This window comes from Bos indicus, chromosome 9 (assembly GCF_029378745.1).
Source record: "Bos indicus isolate NIAB-ARS_2022 breed Sahiwal x Tharparkar chromosome 9, NIAB-ARS_B.indTharparkar_mat_pri_1.0, whole genome shotgun sequence".
In the NCBI taxonomy this organism is placed as follows: Eukaryota; Metazoa; Chordata; class Mammalia; order Artiodactyla; family Bovidae; genus Bos; species Bos indicus.
In genome coordinates, this window is record NC_091768.1 from 68,474,047 (window position 1) to 68,495,603 (window position 21,557).

General features: G+C 39.4%; 1 protein-coding gene across 10 annotated transcripts in view; it reads left to right on the forward strand.

Annotated features, from left to right (window-relative positions):
- The window catches only part of L3MBTL3 (L3MBTL histone methyl-lysine binding protein 3), a 104,970-nt gene that overhangs the window by 61,106 nt on the left and 22,307 nt on the right, over positions 1 to 21,557 (forward strand). For all 10 annotated transcript variants that reach the window (XM_019967416.2, XM_070796148.1, XM_070796146.1 and 7 more), the window contains 3 exons: positions 3,406 to 3,520; positions 5,121 to 5,223; positions 13,767 to 13,916. In XM_019967416.2, coding sequence (XP_019822975.1) covers positions 3,406 to 3,520; positions 5,121 to 5,223; positions 13,767 to 13,916 — 368 coding nt within the window. The remainder of the gene's footprint in view (positions 1 to 3,405; positions 3,521 to 5,120; positions 5,224 to 13,766; positions 13,917 to 21,557) is intronic.

Genomic DNA, 21,557 nt, shown 5'->3' on the forward strand with positions numbered 1-21,557 from the left:
CTGTGTAGTCCTTGGGATTGCAGAGTTGGATACGACTGAATGAGTTTCACTTTCACTTGTGTTTTGTACAATGCTTAAATATTTCGTGTTGCATGTTTATGTGTCTTTCTCTCTTACTCTTTGTTAGGTAATTTTATTTCATTTCAAAATAGGACCCAGCAAGAGAACAACTATCACTTAGCATTATGAGAAAGTCTGATTTTTTTGTTTATGAAAACCTCTTAATGTGCCAGTGACTCAAGTAGTAAAGATGAAATGAAACTATACAAACTATAATAAATTTATTTCATCTGGGCTTCCATAGTAAGAGTATTAATTAGGTTTAATTTTTTTATATATTATGTTTGCATAATTTCTGATAGCAATCTTTAATTGAAGTATTGGTGGCTAAGATGGTAAAGAATCTGCCTGCAATGCAGAAGACCCAGGTTCAATTCCTGGGTTGGGAAGATCCCCTGGAGAAGGGAATGGCAACCCACTTCAGTATTATTGCCTGGAGAATTCCCTGGACAGAGGAGCCTGGCAGGCTACAGTCCATGGGGTCTCAAGAGTTGGACACGACTGAGCAACTAATGCACACATATTTCTGATAGCAATTTTTAATTAAAGTACACTTGACATAATATTTTATTAGTTTCAAATGTACAGTGTGATTCAGTATCTTTGCAGGTTATACTCTATTAAAAGTTATTACAAGATAATGGCTATAATTCCCTTTGCTGTACAGTATATCCTTGTTGCTGATCTGTTTTATGCACAGTAGTTTGTAATCTATTAATCCTGTACTGAACTCCGGGAGTTGGTGATGGACAGTGGGGCCTGGCGTGCTGCAGTTCATGGGATTGCAAAGAGTCAGGCATGACTGAGCGACGGAACTGAACTGAACTGAACCGAATCCTGTACTGCTAATTTGTTCTTTCTCCCCTCTCTCTTCCCTTTGATAACCACTGGTTTGCTTTCTATATCTGTGAATCTTTCTGTTTTGCATATACGTTTACTTGTATGATTTTTTAGATTCCACATATAAGTGATTAAATAGCAGTTTTTAAGTGCATTTGCTCCTTATTAGAGAATTGTATTGTTCCTCTGTTCATAATATTTAAATTAAATTTTAACTCTGAAATTTAACCTTAAATTGCTAAAATTCTCCCAGTTGCCAGCCAGCCTAGTTTGTAGAAGAGATTCAGCTTATTTACAGTAACTAAAATATTGTCTCCTTTTTGTTGCATATTGTCATATATTGTCAATAGATCTGTCATCTTTGATAGATGACTTTTCATTGCCAAACTGAGATATCAGTTTTAATGAAAACTAGGAAGGGGTTTGAGGTTGCACAGAGTTGGACACGACTTAGCAGCAGCAGCAGCAGGAAGGGGTTTATGGTATCATTAGATATATTATCTTCAACATATTCTTAAAGGTATTTGGGAGGAAATTATTAAAAGAACCCTTTTATTTATGATGATACCAAGATTTTTGGACTCTATATTGCAGTACAATAGTGTCTTTTTTAGTATCACTGGAAATTTTCAGTATACAGTAGAGTTACTTAGAAGTTAAGTAAATGACATGTTAGGTGCACAGAACCCAAGTTATACTTCTAAGTTTAGAACCTCCTTGGTGGGCTCACCCATTGTTTTTTTCTTCTTATTTTTAGTTATCACAAGTAATTCTAGTGTGTATCCAGGTCGGAGAACCATTTACTTATTAGGATTGAGTTTGTTTGCTACAGGAAGATAGCTAAATTTTGTAAAATGTAACAAATGTCACATGAGTTACATGAACATTGTTTCCAGTGTGGAAGAAATGAAATTTAGGAATAGGAATATAAGAAAACAGAGTTTCATGTATTTAGTAAAATAGAACACTATCACTTGATGATTAGTTGAGAATTAGAATGCTTAAAATTTACTTTATGCTATGAACTATGTATAACTTCTTAGTTATTGGTAGTACTGACAGCGTAAGCTGATACTCTTAATCAGTGTTATTTGAATGTTACTTTTGATCAGAGGAAAGAAAAGGGTTGTTTCAAATTAAACAGCTTTAAGTGTTTCTTTTATATGCAATGTATGTGAACGATGAACAAGTTTATTTTGGATCTGTGAATCTTAAGCTGGTTACTCCTCCCTACTAACTTTGTGATTTTTTTCTCCATTTTAAAATTTTATCCATGATTTCCTCCAGATGTGGAATTCTGTGGGATTTAATTCTAGGATTAATTGATTTCTAAGCTTGAGAAAGCAGATCCATTGCAAAGGACATTATTTTGAACCCATATATACATACTTTCGGAGAAGGCAATAGCAACCCACTCCAGTACTCTTGCCTGGAAAAATCCCATGGACAGAGGAGCCTGGTGGGCTGCAGTCCATGGGATCGCTAAGAGTCGGACACGACTGAGCGACTTCACTTTCACTTTTCACTTCCATGTATTGGAGAAGGAAATGGCAACCCACTCCAGTGTTCTTGCCTGGAGAATCCGAGGGACGGGGGAGCCGTCTATGGGGTGGCACAGAGTCAGACATGATTGAAGCCACTTAGCAGCAGCAGCATACATGCTTTAGTAACTCTGTACTTCTCCGTTACATAAACATACCGTAAGTTATATAACCAGTCTTGTAGATGGTAGGCATTCTGGTTTTTTTTCTGGTACAACAATGAATTATTTAGATTATCAAGTCAAAGATGATATATTTTAAGTGTTAATCACTGTTGCCACATACCTCTCCAGAAATATCTCATCAGTCAAGGCTCTTGTCAGTGGTCTATGAGAGCGTCCATTAATCTCATGTTCACTAGCTCTAGGAATCACCAAAATGAAACATTCTGGCAGATTGAAAGGAAAAGTATTGCATCTTGTGGATTTTAATTTGTACCTTTTTAGTTTTAAGTGAAATTGTCTTTTCATATGTTTACCATTTATTTTTCTGTTAATGAGCTGTTTGTTGCTTTTCCACCTTTTCTATTAGATTTTTCATCTTTTTATGATATGTGATTTTTTTACGAATTGAGGAACAAAGTACATTGTCACGCGTTAACAAATATGTTTTTCAGGTTTCTTTTGGGTTTTTCATCTTGCTAGCAGTCGTATTTGCCATTGTGAAGATTTGAACTTTGATGTAGTTAAATTGATCCATCTCTCATTTATGGCTCTTGAGTTTGGCATCTTGCTTACGAAGGCTACTGAGCTCTTAAGAGTTCGGTAATTCATGCTTTCTTCTAGAACTTTTATTGTTCAGTTTTCAACATTTGAATTTTTATCCATCTGACATCTATTGTGTTTATTTGTATATTCAGTGTACTATTTATAAGTTAGAATGAAGATGGTTACCATTGGCAGAGTTTTTACTGTAGGGATTTTTGTGACCTGAATTAAACTGTTGATCTTTTTTTGTTATCCAGGTTCACTTTGATGGCTGGAATAGTTGCTATGATTACTGGATAGATGCAGATTCTCCTGACATTCACCCTGTTGGTTGGTGTTCAAAAACTGGGCATCCTCTTCAACCTCCTTTGAGTAAGATACACAAGGATTACTTTAAGAAGTGTTTCCACTGTTGCGTAGTGTGCTTAATATTCTCTTTTCCTTCTCATTCTACTTCTCTCCTGTACATTTTTTCTCTGTGTAATCATTTTTCCTCTTACTGCATTTTTAGTTAACCTGATAGTCAAAAGTACATAAAAGAAGAAATTTAATATCTGAAAAAGTAGTGTGTGCCTAGACTTTCTTTTATTTAGCAGTATCGTCATGTTTTAAAACTAGTACTAAATTTTGGAAGACAATTTGTCAGACTATCAAAATTTAATGTATCAATGTCAATATCTTAATAGTGACTGGATACAATAGTTTTGCAAAGTAGTACCATCAGGAGAAACTGGGCAGAGTGTACAGGGGATCTCCCTTTGTGTTATTACTCACAATTGCATGTGAATCTACCGTCACCTCATTGAAAATTTTAGTTAAATTCAATTTTTTGAAAAAGGTACACCAAGAGGTTAACATGTGTGTGCTGTCACTTCAGTCATGTCTGACTCTCTGCGACCCTGTGGACTGTAGCCCACCAGGCTGCTCTGTCCATGGGATCCTCTAGGTAAGAATACTAGAGTGGGTTGCCATGCCCCCTTTAGGGAATCTTCCCCACCCAGGGATTGAACCCATGTCTCCTTTGGCCCCTGCATTGCTGGCAGATTCTTTACCGCTAAGCCACCGGGGAAGCCTTGGGCTTAACATGCTGGATTTCAGTTGTGGAGGAAAGTAAATACATTGTAGAAAGAAAAATGTGGCAAATACAATACATTATTATGGAGTTTCTTAAAAATTTATCATGCCCTTCCCAACTAGTGGCTTCATTCCTGGATGTCACCTAGAAACTGCAGAAGGCCACCAGAATGCACTGCACGATGTTGGTCACAGTATGTTTAAAATAATAAACCTTGGTAACAAATATTGCTTAAATCTTGGTGCACTCATAGTACAACTACTGTGCAAATCATAAAAATATTACTGTTGAGTTGAAGCTAAAGACCAAAGAAGACTGCTTCAGAATAGTATATACCCATGTTGTCCCTAATTTATGTGGCCGAAGTAAACCAAAGATGTGACACATGTACATACGCAAATGTACGTACATTTGGGAATGCTTGGAACATCTAGGAAGGTCAGGTTAACATGGTTAGTCAGGACTAAGGAGGCTATGAAATGTGAAGAGAGTCGCTTAAAGGGGATCTGTAGCTGTTCTTTGTATCCTGGTGTGTTGTTTGAAGTTTTCACAGCGTGTGAGTGTTCATATATTAATTATGTTATTTACTTGATCAAGCTGTTTAGAATCATCTCATTATTTCAGATTTAGGTATCTCTGGAATTTGTGACATTTTGAAAGAGGGTTGGGTCAAAGTTTACCGTTTCACTATTAAAGAAAGACATTGTGAACAAAGTACTAGGGAAAACCTTTAGAAGTCGAGACTTTAAACATAGTTTTAATTTTGTAAGGCCTTCTTTTTCTGTGTATAAGTGTTGATTGAAAAATTGTTTTTTTTTTTTTTTTCCTTCTTCTGCTCCAAGGCATTTGCCTCTTACAGCCTTAACTTTTTGCTTTTTTCTTTTGGCTTTTTAATAGGCCCCTTAGAACTGATGGAAGCCTCAGAACACGGTGGCTGCACAACCCCAGGATGTAAAGGGATTGGCCATTTTAAGAGAGCGAGACACCTGGGCCCTCACAGGTATTTGGTGCTTCCACTCACATGGAGGTTCCTTCTGTGGTCAGATAGAGGGTGCCTGTCCCTTGTAGGTGGACGGTAATGATTTCCATGGATACTTAATAGACATGAACTAATTCTGCATTCAGATCCATATGAACTATGGTTGCTATGGTGACCATGTAAGAATAAAGAGTGTATGTGTAGTTAAATATTCCTGGGAGAGAATGCATTTGTGAATTTAAATAGATTTACGGTAGTTTCTTGGCAACCTGACTAGTTTTATAGATACTTTACGTCTTAAAGTTATTTGGGGTTGACCATTAATAGTGAGAAGAGGGCGGGCCTTGTTGAAAGTATTTGTTTGGTAAAATATTCTGATTGGGTGACTCAACAATTTGAATAGTGAGAGGTGAGATTATTGTAGATTAGCAGCAAAGATCACAAAAAGCACAAATATAAATAGACACATTTCAGAATACATTGGTCAAAATTAAATGCCTTTCAATATTTTTCTCTTACTTCTAAGTAACTTAAAAGAGAAACCAAAATTATACATTTGAAATTTGATGTGTTACTTGGGCAGTTTGGGCTATTTGTAGACATATTCAAATATTACTGGAATAGAAAGAAATTTCTGTGATTTTAACTGGGATTTTTAGAGAACAGAGGCATCACCTATTCTTGTATATATTAAAATAATAATTTGTCAGTGTAAAGTGTTCTAACTGCATGTTAATTGGATTGCCCAGTAAGAAAAATGATTCCTTGTTTATCTAGTTTATGCAGGTTGTGAATCTCCGTGCTTAAAACATCTGAAGATTGCCCTGCCTGTTTCTCTAAGCATTAATAGGAATTGTAAAATTGACCTGGTTGTTTTATCTTCATATAGGATTCTTCTTCCTTAAATTTCTATAACCTCAAAGCGTTTTGCAGCACTGCTGCCAAGTTTGTTTTATGGGGTTCAGTGTGTTCCAGGGTAAAAATCTGCATGTAGACAGGATCATGATTCCACTTGCAAATATCCATTTAAAAATCCTTTTCATGGCTTATATGACTCCAAGCCAAAAGCAGTATGATTAAGGGGAGATAAAAATACTGTATCATAGGAGTGATTCAGTATTGGCCAGTGAAGGCAGCTGGATTACTTTCAGGCATTACAGTAGTATCTCTCCTACCCTCCCCATCCCTGTGTGGGTATGTTCCAAGATCCCCCATGGATGCCTGAAACCTGGGATAGTACTGAACCCTATATATATCATGTTTTATCCTATTCGTACATACCTATGATACAGTTTGACTTATAAATCATGCACACTAAGAGATTGGCAACAATAATATTAAAATAGAACAGTTATAAATAATGTACTGTAATACAAGTTATGGGAATGTGGTCTCTCTAAAGTCATATTGTACCCATTGAATGCCTTTTCCATTTTAACTATGCATCTGTTACACACTGTGGCCCTCACTTTCGCAGTCTGAGGTGTGACAGGAGAACTAGGACAAATTTCTTTTTCCTCACAATTTGACAGAAGATTCATTTTCACTGTAGAGATGATTTCCCCGTGAAGTTGAGCGTTGTCACCTGTTCACCTAAAGGAAGCACTTTACGGGCACCTGAAGCGCCAGCATCACCACTGTTGTGCTTTGGGGCTCTTGTTAATTACAGCAAGGATGACTGAACACAGGCACTGTGATACCTTGCCAGTGGATCTGGGAACCGAGGAGGCTACTAGGTCACTAACAGGCTGGATGCACTGGACTGAGGGGTGGTTTGCTTCTCACAGGGCCAGAGTGGGACACTGTGAGATTTCATCATGCTGCTCAGAATGGTGCACAGTTTAAAATTTATTGTTTATTTCTGGAATTTTTCATTTAACATATTCATACTTAGATTGACCTCAGATAAGTGAAACCATAGAAAGCAAAACCATGGATAAGGAGTGACTATGGTATATAATGGAGAAGGCAATGGCACCCCACTTCAGTACTCTTGCCTGGAAAATCCTATGGATGGAGGAGCCTGGTGGGCTGCAGTCCATGGGGTCGCTAAGAGTCGGGCATGACTGAGCGACTTCACTTTCACTTTTCACTTTCATGCATTGGAGAAGGAAATGGCAAACCACTCCAGTATTCTTTCGTGGAGAATCCCAGGGACAGAGGAGCCTGGTGGGTTGCTGTCTATGGGGTTGCACAGAGTCAGACACAACTGAAGCAACTTATGCAGCAGCAGCAGCAGCATGGTATATAAATCCAAATAACTCATTAGTATGCCAGACTTCTTTATATATCTATAAATTCTTTCACTCAGTAAATATTTTTGAGCAGTAGGGTTTTTCTTTTTTTTCCTAGTAGCATGTATTGGATAACCTTCAAGTGACCCTATAATGTTGGACTATTATTTTCTTCATTTTTTTGGTGAAGCCACCATGATACTGTAGAGGTCTCTCTAACTTGTCTAATTGACAGCTGGTGAGGAAGGAGCCAGGAATAGCACCCAGTCTAACTGTGCCCTTGACCACTCCCCTGTCACTGAGAATCCGGGCATGGCTTTCCAAATAAGTCACAGATCTAGCCTTTAAAGAACTCAGGGACTAATGAAACTATAAAAACTCAATTTAATTGAAATATGAGATACAAAGTAATAACTAATATTGAAACTTTGACATGTGTACCTTTCTGCTTTACAACCCTAAGATGTTCTTTGAACCAAAGGCAGTTTGTTCAAATTATGAAGGAAAAGATTAAAGAAATCTTACAAATGGGTGAATATTGACATTATGTTGTGTGGTACAATCAAAAATTTACGAAGAATTTTTCTTTTTGGTCTTCTGGGAAGAAAATCCACCTTAGAGCAATGTCTGTAATCTCTTCAGGGGTGTGGTAGGTCTGAGCAGAGAGGTTTGCCTTTCACAGCAAGGTCTGTGCCTACAGTCCTGTCCCCTGCTTGATGGCACCAGCCACTCATTAAGACCACCTTTCCCCAGAAGGGTTGTGGACCTCAGAGGTGGTCTAGCTACCTCCATTTCACAGACTTTCAGTGATTGTCTCTGCAGTGTTTTTTCACAGATGCAGTGTTGTATTTGCTAAGTGAAGGGAGAAATTATAAGGAGAATCATATAAGATGTTATGGAGAAATGTGGTTAAAAAAAAATCTTTCCGTATAATTGAAGCCATACGGAGAATGACATATTGTTTGGGGGAATGAAAGAGGAAGAAGTAGACATCGCGGCTTATAAGACATGCATTGATACAGAAGTGTTCATTTCCTTGTCACCTATCAGACATAGCCGGCATATCTGTGCATAGTTTGGGACAGGAATGCAATCCAGAGGAGTAGCAGACAGTGTCAACTCCTGCCTGTGTCGTGGCTTCCCATTTTCTCAGCCCACTCCACTGGCTTTTCTTGGTCTCCCTGAATATGCTATTCTCTTCATAGCACTTACTGCTCTTTATCTGGCGGAACATTAACCCTTAGTAACCACAGTATGTTTACCATTTCCTTACTAGACTTACGGAAGAGCTGCTGCATCATGAATATTCTTTGACAGGTTCATTTCACTGGCGCTTATTTTTGTCCTTGCCAAGAATGCTGTGTTTAGGAAAACGTAATGAGAAAATTCTCTCTGGATTAATGTGAGAAATTGCATAAATCAAAACATGCATTCTTTGCTTAGATAACAAAGAAAGTTGCTCTTTTGGCAAGAAGTATCAATTTTATGAATATGTAAGCACAAGCCTATGTTTTGACTAGGATGTGTTGTTAGCGTCTCCAAAAATTACAGTAGTTGAATTTGATCTAAGAAGTGTTGGAAATACAAATGTGTTCTCAACAATGAAATTTAAGAATGTGCTGTTTTTAAATGTGGCGATATAAACGATCAGTGAGCGAGTTGGATGTGGACATGGTGTTCCCATTTCTAGAGATGCTCAGAAGCCAGATGATAATTCTGTCTCTAGCAATGGCAACCTTCTCCAGTACTCTTGCCTGGAGGATCCCTTGGACAGAGGAGCCTGGTGGGCTACAGTCCATGGGGTTGCAAGAGTCGGATATGACTGAGCAACTGACACACACACTGTTCCCATTTCTAGAGATGCTCAGGTGACAATTCTGTCTCTAGCAAGGCAGTATTAATATTGGCTGTGTCATGGTGTATCCCTTTCTTGATTCACTCATTTGGCTTACAGAGAGGGCATAATGAGGAGAGATTAAAAGAAAACTAAAGTTATATAAAACTGAATATTTTGCATATCTAATGTCTTCAGAAGTGAAGTAAATCTTCCCTATGTAAGATTTTATCTCAGTAAAATTAAACAGGAAAAGAAAAAAAAGAAATAGTACTTCCTACAACCTCTAAAGGATATTTATAAAGTCCCTGGAGAGTTTTTAAAAATTAATAACTCTGGACATACACCTGCAAACCACAGTCATCATTTTAATTCAAGATTCAGTCCACTCGTGGAACAAACATTTATTGAGTGCCTGCTGTGTGCAGATACTGGGCTAGGTGATGGGCTCTACAGAGAAGGCCTTACTTCTAAGGAGGCCAGCATGGTATAAACAGGGATTTGGAGACGCATGAATGAGTAGCGCTCAGAATTACCACCTTTTCCTGAGGGAAGCAGTGAGCCTCCATAAGCAAGGCATGTTATGGAGTTTTTAATGCTGTTGTTTATTTTTGCTGATGGCCTTTTACCCAATAGGGTTTAAGTGTTCCTCTTCTTCTCCTTTTAAAATAATAATCCTAGGCAGGCTTTTTTGTGTGTGTGACTTCCTAGGTGCCGGGCTCTGTTTTAGGACTTAGATCTGTTATCTCGTTTTATTCTCTCAGCAGCTTTATAAAGCTGGCACTACTATAATCTCTGTTTCATAGAAGTGGGAACAGAGATTTAGAATGCTTGAGAAAAGTACCCAAGATCAGAGAGTGGCAGACCCAGGATTCAGCCTAGGCTCTTAAGGTACTAAAGCCCCTACTCTTAACTGCTAGACTCTCATGCAAACCACAGTAGCTGGATAGAACTTGTATTTTATAGATTCCTGTCTTGACAGAGAGTGAGAATGAGCATGTGAGCACTTAGGAAATGGAAGATATCATCCAGTTGTTTAAATAAATGTATTTACAACTAAAAAGGTTGTAAAGGTGGCAGTGGAAAGCGGTGAACAAGGCCGTTTTTTCCACCTTTCCTAATACACTGGACAGTCATTCCAAGGAAAAACTGCCTCCTTACAGGGGCCAGTGGGACAAGAATTTATATATGTATATAGCAGGTATGGAATGATTTGCTAATAGAACAGAGTTCACCCTAATAAAGTCCTCATAGTAAAGAGCTGTGTAATCCTGTGTGAATCTGTTCCCCTGATGTCTGGGGAACTGTGTAACAGCAGAGTTGTGTGTACATGTATAATTGCATGTGCCCATTACTGTTTGTAAGTGTACCTGTTGTTGTGCCACGGGCCAAGCCGTACTTACGTTTGTTATTAGAAACCTAATAGACAAGAAATATAAAAATGATTATAAGCCTAGTGAAACCCACTTTTCCCAGAGAAGTTTGATCAGCACTTCTGTGTTTATAAAATCATTAAAACTGCATATGAATTTTATAAACTTAAAAATGAGGAAATTGGCCCAGAAAGGTTAAGTACTGCTTCAGTTCATATTTAACCTTTCTGAGCTTCCTTGGCAGTGTGGTAATAAAGAATCTTGCCTGCCATTGCAAGAGATGCAAGAGATGCAGGTTCGATCCCTGGGTCTGGAAGATCCCCTGGAGGAGGAAATGGCAACCCACTCCAGTATTCTTGCCTGGGAAATCCCATGGACAGAGGAACCTGGTGGACTACAGTCCATGGGGTCGCAAAGAGTTGGCGTGACTGAGCATTCACACACAGTTCATAGCTTCATGGCAGCAGCATCTTGCTAAGAGGTGGTACTCTCAGGTTTAATTGTCATGGATTAGGATAAAGAAATAATTCAATATTGCAAGGTACTTTTTGCTCCGGTAGGAGACAGCTGGAGTTCATATGCTAATGGGATGATACTAAGCAAGTTCCCTTTTTTAAAGCCTCAGTCTCTGCATTAGCGTTAGAATAAGAATGATTTTCCAGTTTTGTGGGAGTTAGATGACATCATGCCAGTAAAGCAGAATACCCTGGGTAACACACTCCATCTGTGTAATGTTTGTTGTCATGCTCTTCATTTTACAAGTGTCTTGTAAAACAGAGTCTTCCAAGTTTGTTTGCTCACTGTGGACAGAGCTGCAGAGCACATTTAGAGCCCGGTTCTTGATTTCCGTCTGGGGCATTGCCCATCCCTCTGTGCACACTTCATTTGCATTCTGTGCCTTTTTATTTTTTAAATCACCTCCCACTATGGGAACCAGCTGGTATCCCTTTCTGTCCTAGAGTAGTTGTAAGAACTGGAGATGTTTAAACCCATTTGATTTTTCTCATGGTTCAGAAGAAGAGAAGGCTTAGCATAATATGTATAGCCGATCAGCACAGGGTTGTGTTGGTTGATCATCCTGGCCCAATAGTGTGTCTTTGTTCAGAAGGCTGTGATTGTTTCCCTGCTTCAAAATGAGAGTTTGAAATTTCCCTCTGGCCCTAGCAACCGAGATAAGGGGGATATTTAGGTGCCAAGTCTCATTCTGCAGCCTTGCCTGTCTGAGCTACCCGTGTTTACATATGGTGGTCTAGAGAGACATCCTCTTCCTTCACGTAATCAATAAACAGGAAGAGGCTGCCTTTGGGGGAGCTTCTAAACTACAGCTATTCACTGTAGTGAGTAGGTGGGAACCCAGCCCATCTGAAAACCCGGGAATCTTCCCTGTGTTAGAGTGCGGTGGAAATCAGCACCCTCATTTTCTTTTCTTTCTTCAAAATGAACATGCAGACAGTTTTCAATAATTGTAAAGCCAGGTGTTTAACAGTGAGTCAAACATTTGATGGTTGTGATATTCTAGGAAGACCAACACATGTATCAAAAGAAATTAATTAAAAAAATTATATTCATATTTTTTTTCCTGCCACTTTTTTCCTGAGTGATAGTCACTCAATTGTGTTCGACTCTTTGTGGTCCATGGCCTGTAGGCCATCAGGCTCCTCTGTCCATGGGATTCTCCAGGCAGGAGTACTGGAGTGGGCAGCCATTTACTTCTCCAGGGATTCCCAACCCAGGGATTGAACCCAGGTCTCCTGCATGGCAGGCATATCCTTTACCTCCTAAGCCACCAAGTAGATAATTTGCAATAGGGTACATACACAATATGAGAAAGAAAGAACAAAATCAAACTTGACTGTGATCTGAGAGTTGGTTAGTGTATTTCCTTTATCAGAAAGAAAAAATCAAGAGCAAGAAGAGATAGTTGTGTTTTTTATCCTTTTTGTTTTCAGGGGAAGGGAGTTCATTAAAGATGAATTTGGTTTTAACCAAGTTTATTATAAGACATAGCAGTATAAAGTAACGTGTAAGTAAAGAAAATAAAGATGTACTTTTACTTACAAGTTACCTGTGATAAATTTTGTAGACCATTTGCAGAATTACTTTGGGAGCCTGTGCACACTCTTCTCTTCTCCCAGGAGGATGTGTCAGATTCTCTTGGTAGAGGGCAGAAAGGCAGTGTTTAAGAATTTTCCCCAAATATTACCTAATCTGAGGAAAAGAATATGCAGGACACTAGCATAATTTACCTAACTCCACATCATTTCCAGATTTCAGGAGGTTTCCTAAAAACCAAGGGCCAAGATAGGCAGTTAGTCGGAGTGGTTGATTCTATATCAAGATACAGAAGCTGCCAGTTGTTCTGGAGTTGGAAGGTTGAGGCCCAGGCACAGGAGTGTCCTGACTTCATGCTGAATGAACAGTTAGTGACCCAGATTCCCTTTGCTTGGATGACAGGAATGATCCCCAGATGGAATCTGAGAGACCAACCCAGTGGTCACCAGTGGAAGGGAAGGGAGCTAGATGGGTCATTATCCAAGTTGCCTTCTTGTCCTTTTTCATATCAGGAACAGGATTAGCTACAGGATGATGTTTTTTTCTGAGCAATCATGAATGCATATGGGCCTGGAGACAGGAAATGGGGGAGCCTCCTTCCTTTAGAGGGCAGCAGCTGTCACAAAGGAAATTAAACAGTTTGTGATGACCCAGGGCCTGGAGATCACTTTGGGAAGCAGGTCTGCTCTGTCTGTCAATCATCTGTCTCTCTCCCACCTCAGTCATCAACCCTCCTATGTTAAGCATTTCTCTCTTGGGCTGATTGTTCACAGACTTACACACAGGCCCTGCCCTTGGACAACACAAGAGGGAATCCTTTGCTGACCATTACTCACTTCCAGAGATTGCAGGAGATTGTATTTAAAAATTTAGGGCAAAGACATATTTTTTTATCAGAATATACTTAAATTATGTTTTAAAGGTAAAAATTTTTTGCTATATGTTTAATCTATGTAACTATGTATTCAGTTAAATTTTTGCATTTTACATTTTGTAGCTTGTTGTCTTAATTGGAAGAAGTAATTATGGTCTAATAGGAGTCTTCTCTTTTTTCGATTTGTAACGTTTTAGTGCTGCCAACTGTCCCTATTCAGAAATCAATTTGAATAAAGACCGAATTTTCCCAGATCGTTTAAGTGGTGAAATGCCTCCAGCTAGTCCATCATTTCCAAGAAGTAAAAGAGCCGACACAAATGAAATCTCTTCGTCTCCTGAAACCAGGTAATTAAAGTGGTAATATTAGTGTTACTCAGAGGTAACTGTGGTTGAAAGACATTTTTTTCCTTAAGGTGTTTTGTGTTCTATGGTGATGTCTTCTAGTACATTACTGAAAATGCCCCTGATTTAATGTGAAATAATGGTGGGGGTCAATACTTGGATTGAAAAAAATTTAGGCAAATTTTTTATAAAAGTATATGCACATCGGGCAAGATTTCTCTTGTTCATCTTTTAGCTGAACTTGCTTAATATTAGAAGTTTGGACATCCCAGTCATTGTATTTCCTGATAATTCATATTTCTCAATGAACTGATCCATATTTATATAAGATCATCCTCTGTAAAGAAGATGATCGATACCCTGTGAAGAATGGACTTTCTTTTTAGTGTTCGTTATACGCCACATGCTTGTATCTACATTGTTTCATTTAATTATTAGCGTATTCGTTGTACAGTGTGCTCAGTCATTTGGTTTTGATTTCACTTGTAGAGTTAAGCTGGAACGTTTTAACCTCTATGGATTATTCAGTAAAGAACCAAGTTTTGTTTGATGTATCTTTAAGTAAATGGCCTCTGTCCTTGCATTGACTGAAGATACTACAAAAGAAAACAGTAATAGAAAGATGATCCTTCACACTTATGTTTGGGGACTTTTCTTTTATGGGGAGTCTTTAAAATCTAAGGCAATGTAGTTATTTGATTATCTTAATATTTGGTAGCTCACGAATGTCCCAAGTGAACATTTGAATTAATTAGTTTGATTCTTAGTTCCCAGCAATGTTGTCGAAGCAGTGGCATTTAAAGTATCAGTATCCTCATAGAAAAGCAGTTTTGCCCTATGGATGAAGGAGAGTTATAATCTCTTTAATTAGAAAGAACAGTGATGATTTATTCTTAATCCTTAAAACCATGACTAATGTAACCTAAACTCATTCACCTAACTCAGAACCCTATAATGAGGGCATATCACTTGAGCAAATTTACTTTAAGACAAATGAAGTACTAATTCACATAGTAGTGATTATAGCAACAGAGTTCATTGACTCACAAGGAGGTAAGGATCCCTAAAGTTTTTATTTCAAAAGCCAAGATATTGTGTACAATTTTAAAAGGATACTCTGAGGTGCTGGCAGTTTGACCTTCAGGCTTTTCACTAACTTTCTGGGCCCTGGGCTGGATAGCTGGACTCAGTTTCCTCACAGCAGAAAGGAAAATGATAACAAAGGAAAGGTTGTTAATAAAGAAGTCTAATCTTATGGCTTGAGAATGGTTGCTTTAAGGTAGAATTAACAGAGTTGAAGTTAGCTGGCTTCTTTGCTGTAAGTGAATCTGTATCAACGTATTTAATATTTTTAAAAAAGTTACTTTTTAAAAGATTTTTATTAGAGTATGCTGCTGCTAAGTCACTTCAGTCGTGTCCGACTCTGTGCCACCCCATAGACGGCAGCCCACCAGGCTCCCCCGTCCCTGGGATTCTCCAGGCAAGAACACTGGAGTGGGTTGCCACTTCCTTCTCCAATGCATGAAAGTGAAAAGTGAAAATGAAAGGGAAGTCGAAAGGGAAGTCGCTCAGTCGTGCCCGACTCTTAGCAACCCCAGGCTCCTCCGTCCATGGGATTTTCCAGGCAAGAGTACTGGAGTGGGGTGCCATCACCTTCTCCTTATTAGAGAATAGTTGATTTAAAATACTGTGTTAGTTTCAGATGTACAGCAAAGTGAATCAGTTAGACATATGTGCATTCCTTTTTAGCTTCTTTTCCCATATCAGCCATTACAGAGTAGAGTCCCCGTGTTATACAGTAGATCCTTATTAGTTATTTGTTTTATACATGGTAGTGTGTATAGCAAACATGACATTTTTTGATCACTGATTCTTTTACCTGATCTTAAGAATGGTAAGGTGTACAAAGCTCTGAGAACAGTGAGTAATAAGTAATCAGTCCTCAATAAATGTTAGTTTTTATTAGTTTTGTTGCAAGAGGAATAGTTTGCTTATTTGTTTCTTTTATTCCAGAGAAGCAAAGTAAGGCTGGCACATTTTTTAAATATATACATATATCTAGGTTAAGGAGAAGGCAGTGGCACCCCACTCCAGTACTCTTGCCTGGAAAATCCCACGGACGGAGGAGCCTGGTGCGCTGCAGTCCATGGGGTCGCTAGGAGTCGGACACGACTGACGACTTCACTTTCACTTTTCACTTTCATGCACTGGAGAAGGAAATGGCAACCCACTCCAGTGTTCTTGCCTGGAGAATCCTAGGGATGGGGGAGCCTGGTGGGCTGCCGTCTATGGGGTCGGACACGAATGACTCGACTTAGCAGCAGCAGCAGCAGGTTAAACTTTGAGTAGAACACTCAAACAAGATGATTCTCATGATGTCAGATAATGTTCTCTCCTCTTTTCTCAAAATTGTTGCTCACGTGGATGGAGTTCCAAGTCAGGTTTTAACACATTTTATTTGCGTCCTTCATAATAATTTTCAAAACATTGGTCCACCAGACTGTATTTTTTTTTAATTTAATTTTATTTTTAAACTTTACAATAGTGTATTAGTTTTGCCAAATATCGAAATGAATCCAGACTGTATTTTTTTAAAAAGGCATTTGGCACAGCAAGGGACAGCTAGCACTCCCAGAAGCAGACCTTGAGACAAAGATTTGATTGCAGGTGGTTTATTTAAGAGGTGAGGAAAGCGCCAGTGGGGGAGTAGGGAGGTGAGGCCACGAAGGGAAAACAGCTGGTAAAGCTTCACTGTCACACCAGCTACCACTGTGAACAGCAGGAGCACAGTCCTGCTGGGGCCTCTCTGGGAGACTGTGTAAAACACACCTCTCAGGTTTTCCCACCATAGGGATGAACACGCTCAACTGTTTTAAACACTTGGAAAGGAATTATCCTTCAATTAAAAACATGAATAAAGTGGAAAAAACAAACACGAGAGTTCCCTTTGGTCACAGAGCGAGGCTGCCAGGGTGGAAGGATGAGCGAATGCCCCAGCATGTCCCCTGCCACACCGCAGGCAGAGCTGCCAGAACCCGGGTAATCCTTGGGAAGGCAGAGCAAGTGAGACAGGTGGGCACAGTGGGTGGCCAGGGGACGTGGTCTAGGCACGGCTGACAGTGTCTGCTGCACCAGCCGAGGCACCCATTTCAAGTGCCAGCTGGACACCAGAATGAAGTATGCTGGCATTGCTTTTGATCCAGAAGCAGAAATAATAAGGCCAGATAAATGAAAAATTTGAGGACTACCTATGTCTTTTTCATACCAGAAAAAGTATTTTAAGGGCCAGTTCATAGGCCAGCTACTCAAAATAGACCCATGGACCACTGGTGTTCCTTATCTATGCTTCACAGGCCTGACTCCATATCTGATCCCCTGACATCTCTAATATTCAGATTAGGGGCCCAGCCAGCCAGAACCTTTCAGTCTGGAGCCCAGGAGCCTACATTTTAAAAGTTCATTTGGGAATATATCTCCCTGCTTAAAAATTTCAGTGACATCTCTTTACTCTTGGAATTAAAGGCCTAATTCTGAATGTAGCCTGCAAAACCAGTGTTATCTGGTATCTGCTGAACTCTCCAGCTTTTTACCGATCAGGTCGTTTTTAAACAATGCTTCAGCCGTCTTGGTCCTCAAACCTTTTCTCTCTGCCTTGAACCCTTGTCTCTAACCTGTCCTAGTGAGTCTCACCTCATGGGCTTCAGGGTAGCTCCCATTTCCCCAGGGAGGCTTCATCCTTTCCTGCAGACCCTGGGTCAGGTTCCTCATCACTTGCTTTTGTGTTACACATGCCCAAACTGTTGATGGTTCTCTGTAAATACTTCCTCTGAGTCTGTGTGCTTGTCTCATTGGTAAGCTCCACAAGGGCAGAGGCCACATCTTCTCTGATTCTTAGACGCCCTCAGTGCCAAGTATACTACCCGACACTCAGTGAGGCTGGAAGGCCGCCATGAGTCATCCACTAACCTTCAGAGGAGACCTACCAGTCATGTCGCCCAAGAGGCCACCTCTGTGTAGCCTTTTTTTTGTTCCAGCAACACTTCTTACTTTTTAAACTTTGTACAATCCCCACACCAGATATCGAAGAGGTGATTATTAAATGATGAGATAAAGCCCCCAAACACATACCTGTGCTTTTATAAATGTTTCCCAAACTGTTGTTTGCCTTCCTCCCTCCATAGAAAACCATACCATACAAATGACAACATTTGTATGACGCAATGAGAAAGTGGTTGGGACTGCCTCTGGGTGACTAGACAGGGGCCGTGTTTACTGACAGGACCACCGGCAACAATATCTCAGAACTCTTGTACCTGAGCGTCAGGGCATCCTGGCTGGGAAGCTCTGCTCCACGTTAAGAGGGCTCTGCCTTGAGTACTTTTGTAGGTGTACTGAATGTTTGGGTCTGTTTTCTTTACAGAGACTTGTCAAATGGGTGGTCAGCTAATGAATGAGTTGCCAGTGTGTATATAGATAGAAATATGAGATTGTAATGCTTTCCCAGTTATCCGTTCATTCATCACATGCATAAGGAGTGTCAGTATTGTGTCTGGAGCTTTCAATGAGATGTTTTCCTTGGGAGATCAGCAGCTCATCTCTGCCCTCACTGCCCTCCTGGCAGCAGATGGTAAGGGTCTGCCAGTCGGTGGAGGTTTCTGGGGACCAGTAACCTTACATCTCTATATGTCTGCAGCTGAGTAAGAGAACGTGTTTCTCTATATATCTGAATAAAAGCTTTCAAAGTTCTAAACTTTGTTTTGCATCAGAAATATCAGATGCTTGTTAAAATGCAACCCTTAAGGTACCATCTCCAGAGATACTGACTCAGAACATGTAAGCTGCATCCCAGTTCATTTTTAACAGGCACCCCCAGGTGATGGAAGCAAGTGATCTATAACCCAGACGTTGTGAATCATTACTGAATATAAAGACCCTTCTCCAGAGTAATAGTTCATGATGTGTTACCAAACAAAGAACATCAGCATCTGTCTGATGTAGTCTTATTCTCCTGAATATATTCTATAGTGGCTTGTCATTGTGTTTCTAAATTAGGTGCTATGTCTGTTTAAAATCACATTATGTTTTAAGGTCCTGTGTTGTTTAAGCCCGCTTAGAGATAACCATAGAAACATAATAAAGCCTTTTAAAAATACCTGCAAATGCTTATATTAACTTGCGAGGCAAATGTCCATTACTAACCTATATCCAAAGAAAAAATTCAAGTCAATCTTATATAGGCCATTAAAACAGCTTTTCGAGTTGTAGATCCAGTGTTTCTACTTTGAGAATTATGTGGAACAGTTACAGGAGTTGCAGCTTCAATCTGATTTACATAGTTAGGATGAATCAGATTTGCCCATCTGTACCCAAAAGAAGGGCTTTATGAAACAGATGGGAATACAAACTAACATAAAATATGAAACTGTAAGCATATACATCTCTTTACTTTGCTAAACTGTAAAATCAAGTAGAGTAAAATTAGAGCCAGAAGTTCTAAAAGGTGGCAAAAGTTAATTAGAATTCTTCAGAAGCTTTGTTTTGCTTCCTAAGGTACTCTGGTCATGAGGACTTGGTATTAATGACTCAGAAAGTCCCTTTAATCCGTGGGCATCCCCTGCCTATTGTAAAGCCTCTCCGCCCCCCCACCCCTTTAGTTGATATGCTGCCAGATACGGATTAGGAACTGTGAAACTCTTCAAATATTCCAGTTCTTGGGAATCTGCATCAAATCTATGCAGTTGTTTATGCACGCTAGGGAGGAGCTGGGTTATTAAAACACTTCCAATCCAGATGCCAACTGCTGTGACACCAAGGCACCCATTCAGAGTGTAAGGAAAAGATGACTGTTATTGCTGATGCATGGGAAGTTGTTAGAACAATATTATAACAGGGTCTTACTTTATCTCCTTGAATAGCACTTATTTTTGACTCAGGAGATGCTTTTATATACACTAGAAAATAACATCTGTTCTCCTTTTCTATGACAGCAGCATGAGAGCAATGCAGTCCTGCTCTTCTTATGACATGATCTTTATTTCCCAAATCTCACCTTATTGGTTAGGGCTTTTCATCTTATACAAGAATTGATAAATTAATTGAGGAATTCATTTTACTGGGGAGTTTCCTTGGCATCTTGATAACATCCACTATATTTACTTACTCATTATATTCCTTTTTTCACTAACATGTTAGTAGCCTTATTAATTAGGGCTTCCCAGGTGACGCTAGTGGTAAACACCCGCCTGCCGGTGCAGGAGAGGCAAGAAACATGGGTTCAAGCCCTGGGTTGGGCAGATCCCCTGGAACAGGGCATGGCAACCCATTCCAGTATTCTTTCCTGGAGAATGATGTGGACAGAGGAACCTGGCAGGCTACAGTCCATAGGGTCGCAAAGAGTTGGACACAACTGAAGTGACTTAGCGTGCACGCAGCCTTATTAATCAAAATTTTTTATCTGTAGTCATTAGGTAAATAGTAAACTGTGTTGACCTTTCCTGAGCTGTGTTAGGAAAAATGCTGTTAAAACTATTGTTCGTGTATTGTCTCAAAAGGAATTTAATTTTTAAATATCTTTATTCAAATGTTAACTGTAGACATACATGAAAGTTTTATTTGCCACTTTTTTCTAATCCCTTTGAATGTGGCGACCTCCTTGTTTGGACACAATCAGCACAATCTTCTCTTCATTTGTAGGAGGCATTTTGGAGACAATTTCAGGTTCTCTAATTTTAGATTTCCTCTAACATATTACTCTTAAGATTTCCATTTGATTTTTTTTACCTGTTAGTGACCTCAGCCCCAAAACTTTTTTTTCAAAGTGCTGGGGGTATGCAAAGAGACATCCTTTTAATATTCAAATTAGGAAGCTACATTTCTTACAGCTCTCACAACATTCACTGTGTCCCCACTTGTTCCTGGAAGTACAGGTAATTTACAGTTCTAACAAAGCCCCAATGAGGCTAGAGTAAGCTATTCTGGAAGGAGAATGATGGAGTGGTTTTGAGGTATGAGCCAAGCCAAATTCATGCTGGAGTTAGAGAGCTGGCTAAAATCCCTGAATTGAAACAGAATAATTGTTTCATATTTTTTCAGTATTATTTTTAACAGACTGATGACTAATTGAAACATAACTGGCTAGGGATTGTTTTTAAATGAAAAATAAGCTTGAAGAAATCCAGCTGTTTGCATTCAGATGCTATCCTGTTGCTATATATTTACTCTTCTAATGTTTGTTTCACTAATATTTACCACAAAGTCTAATTTGAGTAAGATAGTAAGACATCTAAAGCATGACACATAATTACAGAGGAAAAAAAAAAAAAGGGTGCTGACTCAGAAAGAAAACATTTTTCCATTTGAGTGGATTCCACTGTCTTAATTAAAAGCCTACAGAGTATTCTTCACTAAGATTTTGTGCTTAGTCACTCAGTTCAGTTCAGTTCAGTTGCTCAGTCGTGTCCGACTCTTTGCGACCCCCATAGACAAGAGCCCGCCAGGCTCCTCTGTCCATGGGTATTCTCCTGGCAAGCATATGGAAGTGGGTTGCCATGCCCTCCTCCAGGGGATCTTCCCGATCCAGGGATGGAACCCAGGTCTCCTGCATTGCAGGTAGATTCTTTACTGAGCCACTGGGGAAGCCCTTGA